We start from the raw sequence: 15,855 nt of genomic DNA on the forward strand, positions 1-15,855 counted from the left end.
TTTATTCATAAAATTGTCCAAGTAACCTTATTTTGTTGAAAAATATTGAAAAATATCTGTCATTTCAAAGTTTTGGGGTGTGGACCATCGGGGGTAGTCCGTTCCTGACTTTGTAGCAAAACAACTGACTTCTACATGAAAGCTCATCGACGGAATTCATTTGTTTAGTCAATTACCAAAATTTGGATGATTTTGAATATTCACTTGAAAAGTTATCAAAGAAAAACATTTTTCATTTTGTAACTTCGAGGGCCCGTAACTTGGTTACGAAGACTTTTAGGAAAAAAAGTTATATGAAGTACTGGTGATATTTTGACCCCATCTATACATTCCCGAGAGGAAAAGAGGAAGTCCAGGGACACCCTGTATATAAAAAAATCGAGTCATATGTTTAACCTAAATTATTATTTTCCACAGAAGCCGTGATTTGATTGTGAGATTCAAAAGTACGTTGAAACTACCAAATTTTAAGACGGACGAGCCTATTTATTATTTTTCAGCCAAACTTCTATGAATACATTCTTCCTAAATATGATAAAATTCCGTACATTATATTAACATAAGTTTGAAAAGTTTTCGGAAATAGGAAGAGTTTTTAAAAATTTTCTTGATTCAACTCCCAGTGTTTCACGAAAGCAGCAGGTGGAAACATCAAAACAAATTAGCTGCCCTTTTGAACACCTGCTGAAATAAATCATAGTGGATACTATTTTTAGTAGATATCTATCAGCTGTAACATCTCAAAGTCGATAAACATCATGTACTAATTCTGAAAGATGGAACGCTTTACAATTCTTAATTTTGTGGCTGTTTCATCAATTTGTTCGTTTTCAAATCTTTTATTGATCAAACCTTATTTTGACGGTTTTCTTCGGATGAAGAATCGTTATAGTCAGAACCAAATGTTAAATGGCGATACTTCAGACGGTAAACGATTATATCATAAAATAAAAGAGAGGTGACAAAATAATTTGCAACAGTTACACGGATCAAATAGATATATTTTTAATGGTACATACTGAAGGAAAGCTATAGCACAACTTTGTTGTTCTAGTCTAGACTTTCGAAGATAAACATGAAAATCAATATTGTTGAAGAACAAAAATAATGATCATGTTAAATATGTAATGGAGGAGTATTTATATTTCGAGAACTGGCAACACTAATGTCAAAAGGTAAAATGTGGCAACATCATAGTAAAGTTTGACATTTTTCAGCATAAACGTACTCACAACGTTTTGATGTACAAGTGCTATTTGTTTTGTTTACAGTGAGTTAAGAAAATCAGTTCGACCAAAAAATGGAAATTTCAAGAGAAGGATTTCGTTGGATTATTTTTCACAACTTTCGACGTTGATTATCTCAACAAGAATGTGTCGATGAAATCAGTTCTTTGTATGGCGATAAAGCACAGTATATCGCTGGTATAGTGAATTCAATCGTGGTCGTAGTTCGGTCGCTGATGAATTCCGTAGAGGTCGTTCAAAATCGGTTGTTGTGCCACAAAATAGCGATGCAGTGCGTTAACCAATGATGCAAGATCGTCATGTGACATGTTGTGAGATAGAGACATACTTACACATTAGTTTCACTTCAATACATTCGATTTTGCATGAACACTCAGCTGTAAAAAGAATTTGTTCCCGTTGGATACCCCATAATTTATCAATCGTTCAAAAAAAGCTTGCGCAAGGAAATGATTAATAAGTTCGACCGTGGTGCTTCAAAAGACGTGTATAAAATCGTGACAGGTGACGAATCATGGATATTTGCGTATGAGCCGGAAACATAACAGCAATAGACCGTGTGGGTATTCCAAGACAGGCAAAATCCAACAAAAGTTCTTCGTGGAAGAAGCGCAGCGAAGCAAATGGTCACCTGTGTCTTAGCCGAATGGGTAATATGGCCACGGTTCCGCTTGAGAACAATTCTGAATGGTACACCGTCGAAGACAAATCTTTCTTCATCATAATAATGCGAAATCTCATACATCTCGTCAAACAGGTGACTTTTTGAGCAGTCAAAACATCGAATTGATGACTCATTCTACGTACAGTCCTGATTTGGTACCCAATGACGTCTTTCCGAATATCAAATGTAAATCGCACTCAGTAATGAATATCGATCGATTTTTTAGTTACTGTATTTTTGAAGTAGAAATGTGAATTCCTAGCTATTGTCCGCTCCTATATTAACGTTCAGCTGAAGCTACTGAATCTAGAATCTTGAAATATGCAGGTAGGTTCTTTGTATAGCGTAAATAAGCATCAAGAAAGGGAATCAGGAATTACCACCCCCAAGGGGGAAAAATAGGGGTTCAAAGATTGTATTGTTTTGGGTTAACAAAAAAATATTGTAACTATTTGTTTAAAATTGTCCGTCACCAAATTTATTGTGACAAACCAAATTCTACGCGGGCAAAGCTGCGGACAACAACTAGTTTTATATAATTTAGCCGCGCAGCAAATACAAATATTACCTACTACTTTTGAGGGACGATTTACTGTAAGGATATTATAAATAGAGATAATAAAAGTACCACGTTTACGAACATCGTGATTGATATAAATTAATTAATAAAATTTATTGTGAAAATTATGTTCCTTCTTGATCCACACAAATAACGTTTTGAATGGGTTTATACGATACTGATATTTTTCATTCAAAACAAACACTGTTACCAGACACCAGAACTGCAGCACTCTTCTTGACAAGCGTTTCCCCACCTACTGCCATAGTTCATTTCCTGATGACGACAAATTGGTTGGTGAAACGAACTACGTGACGAGCGTGTTTGTTTTTAATTTATTTCACGTCAGCGGTTTCAGTTTGACGTTTCAGTGACACCTCTCAGTTAGAAAGGAAAAATGTTGGTGAAACAGATTCAGATTCAACGAAATATCTCCAACAGAAGTACCTATAAGGAGATTCACCTTTCTGAATTGCAAGGAAGAATTCCTGACCTTGTAGTTCGGAAGATTGAACGACGAGTACACAAGATGAAAGCTAACATTGAGTCAATGAGACAACACGCGCCTCGTATCCAATGTGTGACTACAGGGCGGCCAACATGCCCTTCATGGCTGCCGTGCGGCGAATAGCAGCCAAAACACGAGTCGATCACACGCTGAGTCAAAGCGTGCTGCTAACTACTAACAAGCATTGTCTTGATAGGATACGTTAGTGGCTGCTAAAAAGTCACTTGTGAGACGCGGAAAACTTCAAGTTCCGTAAGAAACTTTATCGCTTATTCCAAGAGCCTCCGCGTGTTGTGGATAATCCACCGACCGCTGATAGCGGGAATCCTTCTGGAGGAAGTCCTCAACCATTTAACAAAGGCAATACAGGTCTGACGCAGTTCGAAGCTTCCAGCAAAAAATTTCAACAGCCTGAGTATGATGAACTGCGTAGCTGGAAAACATCGAATGACGTTCTGAGAACTCTCGTGTCCTCAAATTACTTTGCTGCTCCTGGCCCAGAAGAGATGGACTGAATATCTATTATTGGAAAAAACTACCAAGCACATACCGCCGTCTGATGCGAGTTTTCAGCTTATGGCTGGAGGAAGAGCAACATATTCCAGATAGTTTTGATGAGGAGCAACCTGATCTTCTCCCCAAGATCGGAGATTCGCCTATTCCCAAAAATAACAGATCAATGAAATGCTTGAATTTGTGTTATAAGTTGCTTACGAGTATCTTATACACTCGAATGCTCTCCGCGTGTGAGAGGGGGTTAAGGAAAGGATCCACTGGAGCTTCAAAAAGCATCCAATTCAAATGTTTGCCCTTCTTTCGGTTAGTGGGGTTTTACTTCATGAAAATCTTGTAATCTGTAATATCCTGAATCTAAAGATCGAAAACCAGGTAGGGTTTGTATGCTTTTCTCCTGGTGTTTTGTTAGATCTAATTCATATTCAACGAAAGTCATTTTTTGTGGAGGAAAAAATCAGTTTTTTATCGACCTTTTTTGGGTAATTGTTACCTTCCATGTCTTCTGCCATGACACTTCCTCTATTTCTTGCAGCCTGGTGGTTACAGCTCAATGAACGCAGAGGGGGCGACAGCTGATTAACATCAGCAAAACAGATTTTTTCAATACTCCATCTGAAACAGTTAACTTATTTATGAAGAATCAAAAGACATTCATTACAAAACCTGGTTATCATCACAGATAGTGCTTAATCTCACTCTTCTTGACATTCTCAATAGAAATGTTATTCTTGACGTTTCTTTGGTGTAAGTAGTTCTGGTGATTTTATGGATTCCACCGAAAATATCAAAAATATCGATTAAACGATGAAAACTTGATCGTAAACGTGGTGATGTGAGTTTTCCAGGGATTTCTCCTGTTGCTTTTCAGAATTTAATATTATTTACACTGTCAAATCGTCGAGTAAGCATCGATAAATTTTGTTGTGACTTTCTTATGTTATTTTCACCCATTCACTAGCCAATTGGCTCAAATTTTTATTTTCGGATATCAAAACTCTACAGTTTTTTGGTCAATGGCAATCCGAATTTCGAAAAGGAATTTCCGGCTTTATAGAAAAAAAGCAGTCTCGAAATGACTCATATAGTTAACGAATGAATCCCATTTTACAATGTCGTAAATTTAGTTTTCTTTTTCTTTCTTTGATGTAATTTCACGATATTACGTCATCAACATTTCATAGTAAAATATAAGAAAAAATATCATTATTAAGTGTGAATGATGGTAATTGATCATTTGTTTGAAGGTGATTGACAATGTTTCGTGATGAATTTCACTAGTTCGGACTTCCATTGTCTATTGTATAAAATGATTTGAAATCCCTGAAACAAGTAAAAAAGAATAATTAAAAAGAATAGCTGAAAATAACAATTATATTAAGCAACAATAAACCTGAAATGAAATGATAGTGAAATAACCTACAAGTAAAAATATAATAATTGAATAAATAAAAATTGAAGGAATGAAAAAAAGAAAATAATGAAAAATAAAAAAGTGTAGAGATTCCAAGTCACGTTAGTTCACGACGTTTCGATTGTTGGTATCTACAATCGTCTTCGGGTGATGAATGGACTGATTCCTCCGAGAGATGACTATTTTATAGGTCGTTGAAATACTTTCACTTTCTCTGCTTTCTATTTTCCGCTTCACTGATTCCGTGAGAGATGACCGTTTTGGCGGGAGTTGGCCATTTTTCGTTTGATGATGGGTTTCCATATGTTTCGAATTTCTACGCTGGCCTGGCTGAATACGTTGTTGGACAACATGTATGCGGCTTCCTTGAATTTTCTCCTAAACCAATGTTCCTCTCTGTGCAAGATCTCAGCTTGGGACCACTCGATGTTGTGTTGATGGGTCCAAACATGGTCTGCTACATGTTACTTGTTTCAGGGATTTCAAATCATTTTATATAATAGACAATGGAAGTCCGAACTAGTGAAAGGTAATTGATCAACTGTATTTCAAACATATAGCAAACATTATTGATTGTTTGAGATTTTGTAACACATGTTTGTTGATAGAAATAATAAAATTCGTTAAAAACGTATAAATAGTATCCCAAATATACGATATGTTTTTAATTTTATAACGATCTCATAAGAAAGTGAATCACTTGATGTATACCATAATTTTATGAAACTTTTGAAGTTGGTTTTGGGTTTTATCGAGTATTATCTTCGAACGTGCATTCTTTGTTGAGACCACGTTAAGGCGGATTTACATCAGACGAGCGAATGTTCATTCTATCCCCACTCTCTTAAATTTGTTTAGTGTAAACAGACCGAGAGCATTCTTTCGTTGTTCTATGTCTATGGAATATTCTAAGAATGCTCGCTCGTTTGATGTAAACTTTACTAGAGCGTGCGACCAGTTGCTTAGAGCGTTCTTGCTCGCTCCCCGGAGCGGTCTCTTCAAAGCTTTCTGGTGTTCTAGTGCTTTGAATACATACTTATCGATTTGATTATAGATTGGTCTCAAGAAAAATGTCTATTAATGATAGAAGCCTACCAAAATTCCAGATGTCTGTGGGATCCGACTTTTGAACACTATAAAAAACAAATCGCAAACAAGATTCTTGGCAGGAAATTGCAAATCTACTAGAAGGTAATGTTGAAGAAGCAAAGAAAAAGATGGACATCTTGCATCTTACCGCCGAGAAAGGCAAAAAACAATGACTACGAAATCAGGTAGCGGTGCCGACAGCGTTTATAATTCCAAATGGTTTGCATATAAAAATATGCACTTTTTGATGGATAAATATAAACCAAGGAAAACACTTGATTTCGAAATGAATCAAAATAAAATCATAGTAAGTAGGTTCTCATTTATGTTTATTTATTATTTAATAAGTACATATAAAACCATTTCGGAAAATGTGTTAGCAGAAATTAATTATGCAGTATTGTTTTGCCGTGGCAAAATATTAGTGAAATTAAAATAGTCTGAAATTTCATATCGAATATTTTCACATAGTAAAGTATGTCTTCGTCCAGTGTTGGATAATGGGAGAAATGATGATAAAGCCTCCATATTTCTCCATTGGCCGGGAGTAATGACGCCATCTTCAATTCTGTCCATAATGCCCGGTGAATTGTATAGCTTTCTTGAAGCTTTCCTTTTCATTAAATAGTTATGTAGGTACACGCAGGTCATAATGACGAGAGAAGCTTTATCTGGTTGTAGTAGCAAGGGTTTTCGCAATACACGAACAACTGCTGAAAGTATGCCAAACGCATTTTCTACTGTTCTTCTTGCTCTTGATAAACGATAATTGTAAATTTGTTTTTCAGATCCTGATAGAAAGTAGTGTTTCTGAAAACTCCGCCATCTGATATTCTTCCCTGACAACCAACATTGGCGAATATAAAATTATAAAAGTTGCTTTCGCTCTTAATAGGTGCTTGTATGATGCAGTGCTTCCCATCTATAGCACCGAGACAGTTGGGGAAATTCCACTTCTCACTAAATTCCTGAGCAATTGATAGCCATGCATCTTCTGTTGACGGGGTCTGAAATTAATAAAAACTACTGTAGGGTATACATAAAAAATAAACTGTTTTTTAGATTCTAGGGTATACATAAACTAAACTGTGTTTTAGGTTCATGAACAGGAGAATGAGCGAAATGAACAAGGAGATACGGCGCTGGGCCCTAATGGAGGTACACAATCAGACTCGACAACACATCCGCAACCTGCAGCTTCAGTAGGAGCAGGCAACACGAAAACACAATCGCAACCATCAACTTCCTTGGGATCTGGTCACACGACAATACCACCAAAAAAATCCAAACCTGAGGACCCTCGAGTAGTCGAAGCCTATCGTATTTTAAAAGATACATATGAATCAAAGATAAGGGACAAGAGTCAAGCTTTGGAAATCATGTAGCTTCAAAACATCGTGAATATTCAAACCAGACAAAAGCATATGTTGAACATTATATAAATAACATACTGTTCGAAGCTGATTTGGGGAAATTTGAGTTTAGGTCAAGTTGAGCATCAACACCCATGTCTTCATATTCGGACAGTTCATAAAACACACAACTGCATTCTGTAATAACAGATCAATCACAAGCAAACGAAATAACAGTATTGGACAACAGTTCACAAAGTACTATAAACACAGGCCAACAATTACACATCCCGGATGATCCCCTAAGTGAACAAACTAAAGGGTCTTTAGTGTATTACCTTGACAATTTTAAGTAACGTTTCTTTTCTAATATATTTTTGTGTTTTCAGAAAATATTACTGAGTACTTAAGTTACAAAATTGTTTATTTTTTCAATACAAGTCTTAAAATTAATGTGTATAACTTTATTTACTTACTTACCTTAGCGTGGTCATGCAAAGCTTCATTAATCGCAGCACATACTTCAGATATAACATTACATATTGTGGATTTGGACATTTTAGTAAAATACATCAGGCTTTCATAGGAATCTCCAGATGCCAAAAATTTTAAAGTCACTACTAGCCTGTCATACGCAGGAATCGAGTCTCTAAAATTCGTATTTGATTTCCGAATTTTGTCGCTCACCAGAGATAATAAATGGTTAAAATCCTCTGACGCCATTCCGCATTGACTGATATGCATTCTTGCATATCAGTCAATGTTTCACCTACATTATCCACTATCCTTCGTTGCATTAAATTTGTCACCCACCAACGTCTCTTCCTTCTTTTCTTCTTGAGTGTTTGAGACAGTATAATAAATGCAGCACTTGCAATTATAATATTGCTGTCTGAGTCGGACATAGTGAAGCACCACCACCCACAGAATTGACACAAATGAGGTATGAGCATTCGTTCGATCTAAACATTGTACAGAATTCTAGTTCTTGGTTCTCATTCTTGCTCGTTGATATTTTGATTTAAACAATGAAAGTACCTTTCGTAGATCAAGAAAGAATGCTCTTGTTCTAGCTCTACCTCTTTGTACGTTTGGTTTAAACGCACCTTTAGGCTACAGCTGATTTGTTGGTTTGTTCGAGCCGACAATTTCTTTTGTGTTCAGAGAAACGGGTACCTATAATTCTTTTCGTGGTCCCAATGTAGACCAACCCGCAGCTAGGAATACTGTACACCCCAGGTGTTGCTGAAGGTTTTCTGGGATTCTTAGCTGACCTCTGATGGTTTTTGTTGCTTTCACGTCTTGTTTCTCTAAGATTCTCCCAAGCCGGCGTGTAACATTTTTAGCATAGGGAAGGAAAGCCTCTCAGGTTCACAGAAACGTCGTGCTCTCTCAATCAACGTTTTAATCACTCCTCTTGTGGCTGGTGGTTAGAGTTTTTGTTCAGATATCTGTCTGTATGTGTTGCTCAGACATAAAAGCTTGCAGATCACGGTCAAAAAACCCGGAAAATTACTTCCACACAATGGATAATTTGACGGAAAAGCAGAAAAAAAGTCCTCATAGGACGAGACTGCAGCAACTTTAGTTACAAATAAGATTGGTAAAAACATAGGAATTTTTGTGTCATTTTTAATGATCTCCTACCACGTAGTAATGGCTACATCCATCAATTTATTGAACTTTGAATTATGTTAACAGTGTGCTGGTCTAAACTGGGATCATACATGGGAACACAAAAAGAGAGTTATGAAAGAAATAGAGTCTCACATAACATTTTGTTTGTAATATTTGCGTAGACTTTGTCTATGGGGATACATTGATTTCATTGCATTATAGACTTATTATACGCATTTAGTGACTTATTCCCGAACTCTTTTTGATGTATCCCGTTGACGTTAATATCTGGAGATTGATATGCTCATTCTGATTTTGTACCAAAAAAATAACAAAAATAACAGTGAATTTAATGGGATTAAGTTATTAGTACAGTAATTTCTTACCTGTCACTGTTGATTTCCAACTCTGGTGTAACACCATCACTTGGGATAAATGAATGATACAGCTGACAACAGTGTATGTTTGAAGGTGGTTGAAAATGTTTCTTGGTGTATTTCATCACTTCGGACTTCCATTGTCTAATAAAATATAAATTGATTTGAAATCTCTGTGAGAAATCAAAAAGATCAACCGAAAAATAACAATTTTATTAAACAAAAAACTGAAATTACAAAGAAATAACATACAAGCAACAACCAAAAAAATAAAAGAAGTTGAAAAGTTTAAACAAGCTGAAAATAAAAAAAATTGTATTAACAAAAAATGAAACTAGAAATTAGGATTCCAAACCAAGTTACGTCACGACGTTTCGATTGTAGTATCCACAATCGTCTTCGGGTGATAACTGGACTTATTTCTCCGATATCTGACTATTTATAGGGCTTTCACCTATCCCCTCTTCCCTCTTTCCGCTTCATTGGTTTTTCGCTTGCTTATAGGTTTCCATATATTACGTATCCCTACGCTAGCTTGGCTAAATGCGTTGTTGGACAACATATACGCGGCTTCTTTGAATTTTCTCCTAAAACAGTGTTCCTCCTTGTGGATGATTTCAGCTGATCCCACTTGATGTTATGTTGATGAGTCCACACATGCTCTGCTATTCCGATTTGCTGGTTTCTCCTCGCTGTGTGTGTTTCTTGTGTTCAGCAATGTGAACTTTCAATGGCGTCTTAGTTTTACCGATGTATGATTCTCGCAGGGTATCCGGCAATTCTTGGAATATTGTGTATATATTGTGAAGAAAGAAGGACCAAGTACTGCCCTTTGGGGTAAAACCCGGGTAATTATTTATAATTAGATATAATGCGATGCCTGAGTGTAACGAAGGCGTTACTGAAGTCCAGTAATACGAGAGCTGTAGGTACAGTAACCGTCATTTGTGGCTTGAACAATATCATCAAATATATTCCTTTTTGTACCTTATTGTATGGTAAAATGGAAGGCAGATATATATTTTTAGTAATTCAATTAGTATATGGTGAAGTATTTTCTATCTTTATTAACTTTTGATTATAGTTTCCTCTTGAACAATGATAAAACAGAATTAAGTCTGAAGTAGAAGAAAGAAAGGTAAATTTCTGCAAATCTGCTGCTTTGATGATATTTCTAACACGCCCAAAATTTTTGATAGTGTCATTCTCATACTTTCTTGAATCTGCGTCTGAATAACGTAGTAAGTGGAATAATATTTGGCACAGTAAAGTGCAATTAACATAAAATTGATTTATCACTTCAATCTTTTCCTACGTAATACTTTTCTGTGAAGAAGTATCTAAATTTTAGCACCACACTAGGACATAATGATTGCAAAAGGCAACAAAAAATGGATCGCTTAGTACTACAGAGAATCTTCTCCTTAATTCCATTATACCTAAGATCAACATTGAGGAAAAATACGATGTTTATTCTGTCCTATTATTTCACAACCACCCCCTGACATTCAATAACATCGAGGTCGATCGATATAGTTCGCAAAACAGGTCTTTCATAGTGATATTTATAAAATATCAGAGCCGGATTTTTCTCTTCATCGCCCTCTTTTTTGCCTCACGTTCAGAATATTGAAAGGGGTATATTTTGAGGAGAAATTAATTCTTTGGTAAAGAAATATTTCGGCTTTTTACTTCTCCATCTTCATACGAGTAAATTGTGTGAATCTTCCAGAGAAGTTTCTTTCAGACACGAATTGGAAAAAAGCCACAGCAAATTTTCAGTTAAGAATACCATAATAACGGAAAAGCACAAGAGTCCTGGCAGAGATATTTGAATATGAACAACTCCAAGATTGTAGACAATTTCGTTGGTCAATTAAAATCCACTATGAAGTGCACACACTGTGGACACTCATCAGTAATCTTTGATCCTTTCTGGGATTTGTCCCTTCCCATACCACAAAGATCTGGCCAAGTGAGTTTGTCACATTGCTTGGATTCTTTCACAAAAGAGGAAACTCTGGATGGAGATGAAAAACCAATGTGTTCGAGGTGCAAGCAAAGGAGAAAATGTACAAAGTCCTTATCAATCTATAAGTTTCCCCGTATTTTAGTAATTCATTTGAAAAGATTCTCTTCGACGGAAAGGTTCAGTGGCAAATTGAACGTTTACATTGACTTTTCTTCAGACGGATTAGATATGAGCAGTTATGCAGCAGAGAATGTGGCTCCTTGTCATTATAATCTATATGCACTTTCAAATCACAGTGGGACTACTTACAACGGACATTACACAGCATATTGCAGACACCCATATAGTGGCACATGGCATGAATACAACGATTCACAGGTGTTCCCAATTTCGCCAAAATCAATTGTGAGCAATGAGGCATATGTCCTCTTTTATGAACAGGAGGGAACGAAGCAGCACCTTTGATGTGTGTTTTTTTTTTCTTCTTTCCTTTTTTTTTCTTCTTTCCTTTTCTCTTAATAATCATAGTTCTTTGAATTGATTTGTATTTCTAGTTGTGTCACAAAATAGTTAGTAATGTTTATATTTCCATATAATTATTATCATCTAATATATGAATATTATAGAATACCATATCGCAGATCACAGTTGATGTTTGCATAATAAATGATTAATAGTATGTTTTCGTGACAATGATTTGATAAGAACTTTAACGCATAATAATTTTTCTTAACTTTTTACAAAGTATATCGACGTGTGGTTCCCAGCACAATTTATAGTCGATCGGAATTCGATGATGTCAACGCAAACCGTTTTTGCCTGGTCCTGGTTGGCAAAGGTTTACGGGTGAGAAAGTTATCGAATTGTTTATTATCGACCTTTTTTGAGTAGTTTCACCATCCATAATCTGAAAAATATGAAAATTGTAATGGAGAACTTTATACAACTATTTTTCACAAAGAAAAATATTCTATTTATCAGTAACAATACTAGTCTTAACGTTTCGGAGGCTAAATTCTGCCACCGTCCTCAAAAATGGACAAAAACTTCGAATATATATGCAGTTAATCCTTTGCTGATTATTTATTTCTCAACTTCTTCGACAGATGTCAAAGGAGTTTTTTTTGAGGAAACAAAATGGGTTAGAAAAGAGTTATACAATATTGTTTGTATTAGTTAGCTGGATATGCATAACCAGAGCTATCTTCAGTTTTGAACTAGATGTATACGAGTATATTGAAAACAGTATAATTCTCAAGAGCCTTTTTTTTTTGAAAAGTAAATATGAATAAAAGTAAATACGTATAGAAAATAACTTTTTCGTATAAAGGATTTACAATAAAAATTATGAACACGGTCCAAGCACGTTTCACAATCATCAAAAGATGCATATATTATTATGTCATAATCATTAGGACATTATTATATTATGATAGTCAAAGCTGACTTATAATGAGGTAATAAACATCACAAAATCTACGCAAACTACATAAAGTTCGTTTTACATTACCGCAGAAAATTTCCTATCTAGCGACATAAAACAATAACGTAATAAAATTTCAGTTTCATATTGTTATTATGTTAACGGTTATGTTTATGATTCGTTTAGAATTTCTAAAATGAATACATCATATTGTTTATTTTCAATATAAACCGATGACCACAATATTGCCTTCAACTTATGTCTCAGTTCATATCAACATCAGTGAATCAATGGAATACTGCCACAAATTACGAATACATGGTAATAAAATAAAAGTTGTTTCATAAGCATACAACATCTATTTTGAAAATTGCAATATTTCATCGATTGAATATAATTTAAAGTGGTGATTTCTATTTCATTGTTCAACTTGTTCTGGTATGTGTGATTAACTTCGAAATTCCAGAATAAAACGACTATTTTCCTATACAATTATAGCATGTAATCAAACTGATAGGTCCAGAGCCTTTCTGCGGATTGGCTAATACATGCAGTATAAATACTTCTATCAATTCATGGATGCAAGCCCAACCACAAAACTGATAGAACAAGCTTCTAGGAATGAGGTAGGCATTCTGAGCCTGACAGAAGAATTTGAATGCAGGTTTTATCAGGAAGAAGAAAAAATTGTATTACACGTGGTCTGTGAATGCGAATGATGGGTCATTCGGTAATGACCCCTCCCGTCATTACAAAAAGTAAAAGGGATAGATTCGAGAAAGTCTCCAAAGTAGTCCAAAGTTGCTCTTGATGTTTTCCATTTCCATTCCATTTTCTTCCAACAAGCAAGTCTATGCATCCTGACTAGTGTGCTGTCAGTAATCGCTTGTTTCATCTTCAGTTAGCAAACCAAAGTGGCATATGTTACCATAGTTTCAATCACCATAATGCCTGGTTTCAGCTTCTATGTCTGACCAGACATGACGTACACCTGACCAGCATCTTCTGCCTTTTTCTACCCTATGTAAATATTGGTTTCAGGTCAGTCTGGGTTTCAGTTCCAGATATTCAACCTCTCTAGACAGCTGTATTTATTTACCTCGGAATTATCAAGCTCCTAGTCCATCTATCGTGGTGTTTTGATGTATCACTCTTTTGGACATTTTGAATAGTTTTTTTCATTAACTTTTTTATAATTTTAAAAACCTCACTTTATTAATACGTTTTTCCTGTAAAGGATTCTAGGACGACATTAACCTTCCCTGAGGATAACGTTTTGTTACCTTTGCCACTACTCTTTTTCCCATAATGGTTGTACATACCAATCTTCTTCTAAACATCCAGTACACTTACAGCTTATATGGTTGATCCCTCTTCTCTTCGATGTCTGGAAGATTGATCATACCTCAGTCAAAATATGCTTAAACAAACCATAGTCTACTGAAGCATGAGTTGCCGTTTTGTAGTTTTCATTTGAAATCTCAAAGGAATTACATATAGTTTTTGAAGTAGGAGGCATTATCTTTAGGACAACTACTGAAACAAACTGCGATATTGTGCACATTCAGGTATGACTGGTGGTCCACAGCCTAAAGAAAATAGTTCTGAATGCAACTGATTTCATCACAGCAACAACAAATTCAGTACCTCTTCATTTCGGAATATTTTTTAAAAACAAATTGCTGAAGGCCGGGAGTGACATCTGCCATGAATATCTCATATCTGGCCCTGATGAACCCAGGTCTTGCGAAATATGTTCTATGGGACTCTTTGTTGAATACATCGTGGTGGAATGCCTAATATCTGTTTAAAAATCTGTTTGAAAATAAAAAAATTTAGATTTTTCCCAAAAATTTTTATTTATTAACCAATTTCTATTTTGTTTCCTTCGAAGTAGTTTCTCTCAGATATAATACAATCCTCGAAACAGTTCTGATATGCCTTTTTTGAGCTCTCTCAACGATTCCGTTTTTATTTTCTTAATCGTCGCGAAATGCCGTCCTGTCATAGGTCTCTCCAATCTTGGGAAAGGTCGCAGGGGGGCAAATCTGCTGAGTACGGAGGCTGAAGCATGATTACGGTGATGTTTTTGGTCAAAAAATCACGAACGGGCACTGACGAGTCAGCAAATGCATTATCGTGATGCAAAATCCATTAATTGTTTTTCCACAATACCGGACGTTTTCTTCGTATTGTTGCATGTAAGCGGGGCATAACTTCAAAATAATACTCCTTATTGACCGTACGATCATGTGGCAAGAACCCCTGATGCACTACGCCGCGGTAATTGAAAAAAATATTGAGCAAAATCTTGACATTTGATCAAACTTGGCGTGCTTTTTTTAGTCTTGGCTCTCCTGGGCTCTATTACTGGGAAGAATGGACTTTCGTCATCAGTTATGACTATCTAAAGCGAATCTGCCGACATCCACAACAACTTGTCTAATAGTGATTCAACGATTCAATATAACAATTTTTTCACTTTATCACTATTTTCATCGGTTCATCACTCAGAGTAAAATCACCGTATGCTACTGTCAACATTTCAAATATTTTTTAGCACTAATAAAAAAAATCACACAACATTTGGTACAAATTCTTTTATTAATTTTTTCGATGGCAGAAAATGTAAAACACTTTTAACTTTCATGCCCCTCACCATCAAACTAAATGTCCCAACATAAAAAAAATATTTGAATGGAAGGGGTTATATTTTTTAGGAGTTATTAATTTTTGGGAAAGAAAGTTTTCGGCTTTTTACTACTTCATCTTGATACAAAAAAGGATGAGGGAATCTTCTAAAGAAAGGAAGGAAGTAATCAATTTGAAAATAAGTAACTCTATACATGGATGTGTAGATCATGCAAAGAAGTAACTTTCAGACACAAACTTAAAAAAAGTCCTCCTGAAACAGCTACTTTCATATAAACATTGAATTACACGAAAGAAAAAAAAATCTTTCGAAACAAATACTTCTATATGAACACTGAATTATACAGAAGATACTTTTCTCTACTCAGTTTGTATTTCAAACATTCGTTGTGGAATGAAAATCATTTATCATTCACATGAGTTCTATTTTAAATTAATGATAACAACTTGCACTTACATACATGCACT

At 35.4% G+C, this 15,855-nt stretch overlaps 2 protein-coding genes across 2 annotated transcripts in view; both read left to right on the forward strand.

The window, feature by feature from the left end:
- The window catches only part of LOC111514155 (sodium/potassium-transporting ATPase subunit alpha), a 102,560-nt gene that overhangs the window by 24,848 nt on the left and 61,857 nt on the right, over positions 1-15,855 (forward strand). The gene's annotated exons all lie outside the window — the stretch shown is intronic.
- On the forward strand, positions 5,440-8,058 carry LOC141485562 (uncharacterized). Its single transcript, XM_074182424.1, has 2 exons — positions 5,440-6,301; positions 7,092-8,058. The coding sequence occupies exons 1-2, from the start codon at positions 6,164-6,166 to the stop codon at positions 7,377-7,379; spliced, it is 426 nt and encodes a 141-aa protein (XP_074038525.1). The 5' UTR covers positions 5,440-6,163; the 3' UTR covers positions 7,380-8,058.

This window comes from Leptinotarsa decemlineata, unplaced genomic scaffold (genome assembly GCF_025532065.1).
Source record: "Leptinotarsa decemlineata unplaced genomic scaffold, Ldec_3_MD MMD2_tig00026328_RagTag_RagTag, whole genome shotgun sequence".
Taxonomy (NCBI): Eukaryota; Metazoa; Arthropoda; class Insecta; order Coleoptera; family Chrysomelidae; genus Leptinotarsa; species Leptinotarsa decemlineata.

Bases quoted from the DNA above. Each gene is read 5' to 3' on its own strand.
- LOC141485562 (XM_074182424.1), top strand. From the start codon at position 6,164: ATGACTACGAAATCAGGTAGCGGTGCCGACAGCGTTTATAATTCCAAA. The intron at 6,302-7,091 runs GTAAGTAGGTTC...ACTGTGTTTTAG, and splicing joins TGAATCAAAATAAAATCATA to GTTCATGAACAGGAGAATGA.